Source organism: Penaeus chinensis, chromosome 14, assembly GCF_019202785.1.
Source record: "Penaeus chinensis breed Huanghai No. 1 chromosome 14, ASM1920278v2, whole genome shotgun sequence".
NCBI classification, from domain to species: Eukaryota; Metazoa; Arthropoda; class Malacostraca; order Decapoda; family Penaeidae; genus Penaeus; species Penaeus chinensis.
The window spans coordinates 7527877-7532546 of record NC_061832.1 but is presented as its reverse complement, the minus strand read 5'-3'; the positions used below and the strand labels follow the sequence as shown (position 1 = coordinate 7532546).

At 39.0% G+C, this 4670-nt stretch overlaps 1 protein-coding gene across 1 annotated transcript in view; it reads right to left on the bottom strand.

The window, feature by feature from the left end:
- Positions 1-402: 402 nt before the first annotated feature.
- LOC125032616 (glutamate-gated chloride channel subunit beta-like) overlaps positions 403-4670 on the bottom strand; it is a 6073-nt gene continuing 1805 nt past the window's right edge. Inside the window, exons 3-9 of the mRNA XM_047623878.1 lie at positions 4231-4521; positions 3775-3889; positions 3558-3661; positions 3025-3195; positions 2604-2720; positions 1155-1355; positions 403-867 (exon numbers count right to left, since the gene is read on the bottom strand). Of these exons, the coding sequence (XP_047479834.1) occupies positions 706-867; positions 1155-1355; positions 2604-2720; positions 3025-3195; positions 3558-3661; positions 3775-3889; positions 4231-4521 (1161 nt within the window). The 3' untranslated portion in view covers positions 403-705. The remainder of the gene's footprint in view (positions 868-1154; positions 1356-2603; positions 2721-3024; positions 3196-3557; positions 3662-3774; positions 3890-4230; positions 4522-4670) is intronic.

Below are 4670 nucleotides of genomic sequence, written 5' to 3'. Positions count from 1 at the left end.
TATAATCATCATTCTCGTCATTATCATCGCAATGATGATGAGGAGCAGAAGCGGAGGATCTTATTTTCTTTTTTCATTGTGTTCGTCATCTCCGCTATCGGTATAGGTATTATTGTAATCTATTTATTATATTCTAGTATCAATATTTTTATGGTATAGGTTATAGGTCTGTAAGATCATTGCTATCTTTGTAATCATTTTCACAATCATTATTGTAAACTCGAATGTTGTTTTAATATATTTTCTGTCTCTGTTAGTAGGCATGGTATTATTACCGTATTACTTTCATTAATACAGATCTCATGAATATTTATCTTTACGATAATTGCAATTATAATGACATGGAATGGGATGATATGAAAATGCTAATTATCATAATCTTACGGTTATTATTATTACTTTTAACAATTACAATTATCACTTATGTTTCCATTGTTGCCAACCAGGCAGTAACATCACATTTATAATAAAATATATATTAATTCCAAATTCAGACCATATCAATTGATGTTATTTCTTCTACACTGTTGAATAATCAGTGTAACCAAGAAGGAAAGGTGTGACATATCTGAGCAGAAAAATGGGTTTGTACACACACAATATAAAAATTTAAAACAGATTAGTTATACCAGGAGTTACAACAACGTTTTCTATGATCACGAGGAATACTAAATAGGGTGACTTACCTATAATAAAAATATATCATTAGACGGAGCTAAAGAGGTAAATGGAATATATTAACACCAGTACCCCCACGAGAAGGGGGAAGATAATTTGCATGTATTTTAAAATCCTGGCCGCACGTTGTTCATTGTTGGAATTTTCGGACGCGAACTGACCAACAATTTTCTCCGTCGCTGGAACAACCTGTGGGGATAAGTGTTATTCATAATCATATTAATGTTTAAATCTGTATTGTAGGTCTAATAAAAATACTGATGATGTTTGATATATATACACACATATATAAACAATTATATTGTACCATATATGTATTTATTTCCTTCTTTTCTTACAAGAGAAAACAATAATAATTAACGGATATAAAATGAAAAATGCGTATCTGTTTCATATATTTTTTCCGCTATAAAACTGAAGAAAATAAAAAAATCATATATACAATTAACAGGAACTAAAATGAAATGTCTCCTAACCTTAGTCAACGTCTCCTGAGCTTTCCTATGAACAACGTCTACCACAGTCTGCATAATGAGGATGGAGAAGATGAGTCCTATGGCGCCGAACATCCACATGTCGATGGCTTTGAAGTAGGAATTCCTCGGGAGCTGCGCTGATACTTGGTTCAGCAGGGTCGTCAGCACCAGCATGGCCGTCAGCGCGATGATGACACGGACCTAAGATATGGTTGTTTTTTTTCTCAAGCAAATAATACGCACACGAGCAAACACGCACACACACACACACACGCGCGCGCTCACAAACACACACGCACATGCACACACACGAACGCACACGAACGCACACGTACACGCATACACACGCACACACACACACAAACACCTCCCCCGAAAACACACACACACAAACACCTCCCCCGAAAACACACATGCACGCACACAAGAACACACACACGCACGCACGAACACACACACACACACACACACACTCACACTCACAGATGGGAAAGGGGAAAAGTATAGATGAAAATACTAAAATATAGAATATGCAATTAACAAATCTTTCCAAACACTAAATATAATTCTGATGAAGATGAGATACCAGAATACTGACTACAGATATTGGATTACGGAATCGTTTAACTTAATTATTCATATATTTTCTATTGATTTGTACTGGCTATTCAGATCCCGCTGGTAACGCCATTATGATTGTGTTATTAATGTTTAAGTGACTGTTACAAGCGCTGATTATGGCGAAGGTTCTAATGATAGTGATACCTTACTCATTATTATATAGGAGTTAAGAATACACACACACACACACACACACACACACACACACACACACACACACAACGCACACACACACACACACACACACACACACACACACACACACACAAAAAAAAAAAAAAAAAAAAAAAACGCACAGACACACACACACACACACACACACACACACACACACACACACACACACACACACACACACACACACACACACACACACGGATATATACACAGATATCAGTGCAAGCTAACCATTAAAAAAACAAACAATATTTAGCTCAATTAACCAATAACGCAAGCCATCAGAAATCGCAGTCTTGTTAACAGGGACAATGGATTAACCAATGAAAATAATAACCTTGAAAAATAAGCCATTTAATATTATAATTTTGAGCATAAGTAATGAAGATAAGACCTTAAGATACTCTTGGTAATACGCAAATGATATAAGAGAAACATGATATACTCTTAAACAATCTTGAAAGGTAAGAGATGAACAACTAAAAAGTAAATAACAAACGCCACTGAACATAAATTTATCAAGAAGTAAATATGGTCAGCCATTAATAACCATGATATCAAACAAAGATAAGCCAATAAAAGTAACCTTGATTAAAAGCAAACAAGACCACTGAAAAAAGATAATTGAAAAACAACAATCTCGACCACAACCTGCAAATTCGAGACGGGAAAGAAGGTAGTGAGGTAAGCGATGCAGACGAAGAAGGTGGACGGGATGTAGACCGTGAGGATGGCGAACCCGTAGCGCCTTCGGAAGTGAATCACCACCTGTTCGAAAGTGTCATGACAGGTGTTAATAATAAATAGTCTTGTTAGGAATGCCCGGTCGATATGGGTTACTGTGGTTATATTAGAAGGATTATTAGCAAGGGTGTCTTATGTATAGTAGTGTAGGTCTACTATGATTGAAGTTTAGCAAACGTTTTAAGCATCAAGAGTCACATTATTTGGGTGTTCGAGGCGAAATTCAAAGCATGTTTGACAAGACGGTTTTTAACTTTATTTAATCATTTATTTTTTTTATCTATAAGTATTATTTTCAAAAACAGTAGGACTTATTTCCTAGACGCACCTCCTTCTGACTGTATTTAGAATGATTTTTGTCTAACATAGAAAATCTCTCGATTGTGTACTCCATGAGCTGCCATTCTCCTTCGTACCGCACTCCGAGGTCCTGCTCGGCCGCTACGAGTTCCAGTTTTTCTTTTCTCGCTGACGTCAGCACAAAGTTAAAGGAACAGATCTGTGTGGGGCAATTTTCTTTATTAAAAGAGGTTCACATGTGGCGAGTGGCTTATTGCTAAGATATATCAGTTATAAATTACTAGCTTTTCTTTATCTCACCATCTCTCCGTACATTGCATTCGCACCTCTTTCTCTCTCTGTTTCTGATGCTGTCTCTACCTCAGACACTGTCTGTCTCCCCCCCCCCCTCTCTCTCTCTCTCTCTCTCTCTTTCTTTCTCTCTCTCTCTCTCTCTCTCTCTCTCTTATCTCTCTCTCTCTCTCTCTCTCTCTCTCTCTCTCTCTCTCTCTCTCTCTCTCTCTCTCTCTCTCTCTCTCTCTCCCTCCCTCCCTCCCTATCATCCCTCTCTCTTGCAATGACCTGAGTATCGAAGGGGTAGAGTGCAAGATTGAGGCTGCAGCTGTACGTCGCCGAATACTTCCTTTTTAACTGGATGGGGTTTACTGCACCCGCAAAGAAGTATACTGTACAAGAAGATAAACACAGAAAAAAATGATCACCAAAAAACTGGATGTAATATTTCACGAGCTCGGAATTTTGAATGATCTCTATTTATCTTGAAGTGATTACTACTGACCTTCCCTACTGTAGGTGGAGTCGCCGGAATTAGGTTCTCCCCAGCGAAGGATACTGCTGTCAGTCTCCCCGTCAATCAGCGTGTGGGCATTCCCCTTGGCGTTGGCGAAGGATACCTGAAGCAGGCGGTTCTTTCCTTTAATATATAGTAAGTAGCTGTTGTACGCCCGTAAACGAAATTCGAATAAAAGCAGAGACCTTCATATTACTTATTTTTCTCTTAACCAACAATTTTTGCCGCAGGCCCCTGATTAGACTTTGGATAACTAAAAATAATTTCAAAGATTTTATATGAATCAAGTACAATATGTTGAAATCTTTGTTGCTTTCTTCTCGTAAACAAAATAATTTGTAGCTGTTGAACTTGGATTGCCAGGACTAGTATAAACCAAGTACAGTGTGTATATCTCAAATCTTCTTATTTTTCTCGTATATAAAGTTTAAAAAATCAACAAACTTCCGGGATCCACAGCTTCTTCAGGTGATCCAAGCGAAGGGCGTTGATCACGCTGTCTTCGTTCAAGTCGTTAAAGACGAGGCGACGATCCAGCCACAGCAGCGTCACCTCGAAGTCCATCACAATCTCCATCTTGTCCGTGATGATCTCTAGGGCAAGGACGGACACGTGGAGCCTCACTGGGTAGGCGGCGTTGCTTTGCGAGGACCTCGGAGGGATGTTTGGTCTATAGCTTTCGGGAATGGTCATCAGCTCGCAGTCGTTCTCGTCGCTCTCGTCGGGGCAGTCAGCCTAGGGAATAAAGTACCTTTGCGAGCTCCTCTGTAGTTTTATTTTTCTAGGTGCTCGCTCTCTCTCTCCCTCCCTCCCTCTCTCTCTCTCTCTCTCTCTCTCTCTCTCTCTCTCTCTCTCTCTCTCTCTCTCTCTCTCTCTCTCTCTCT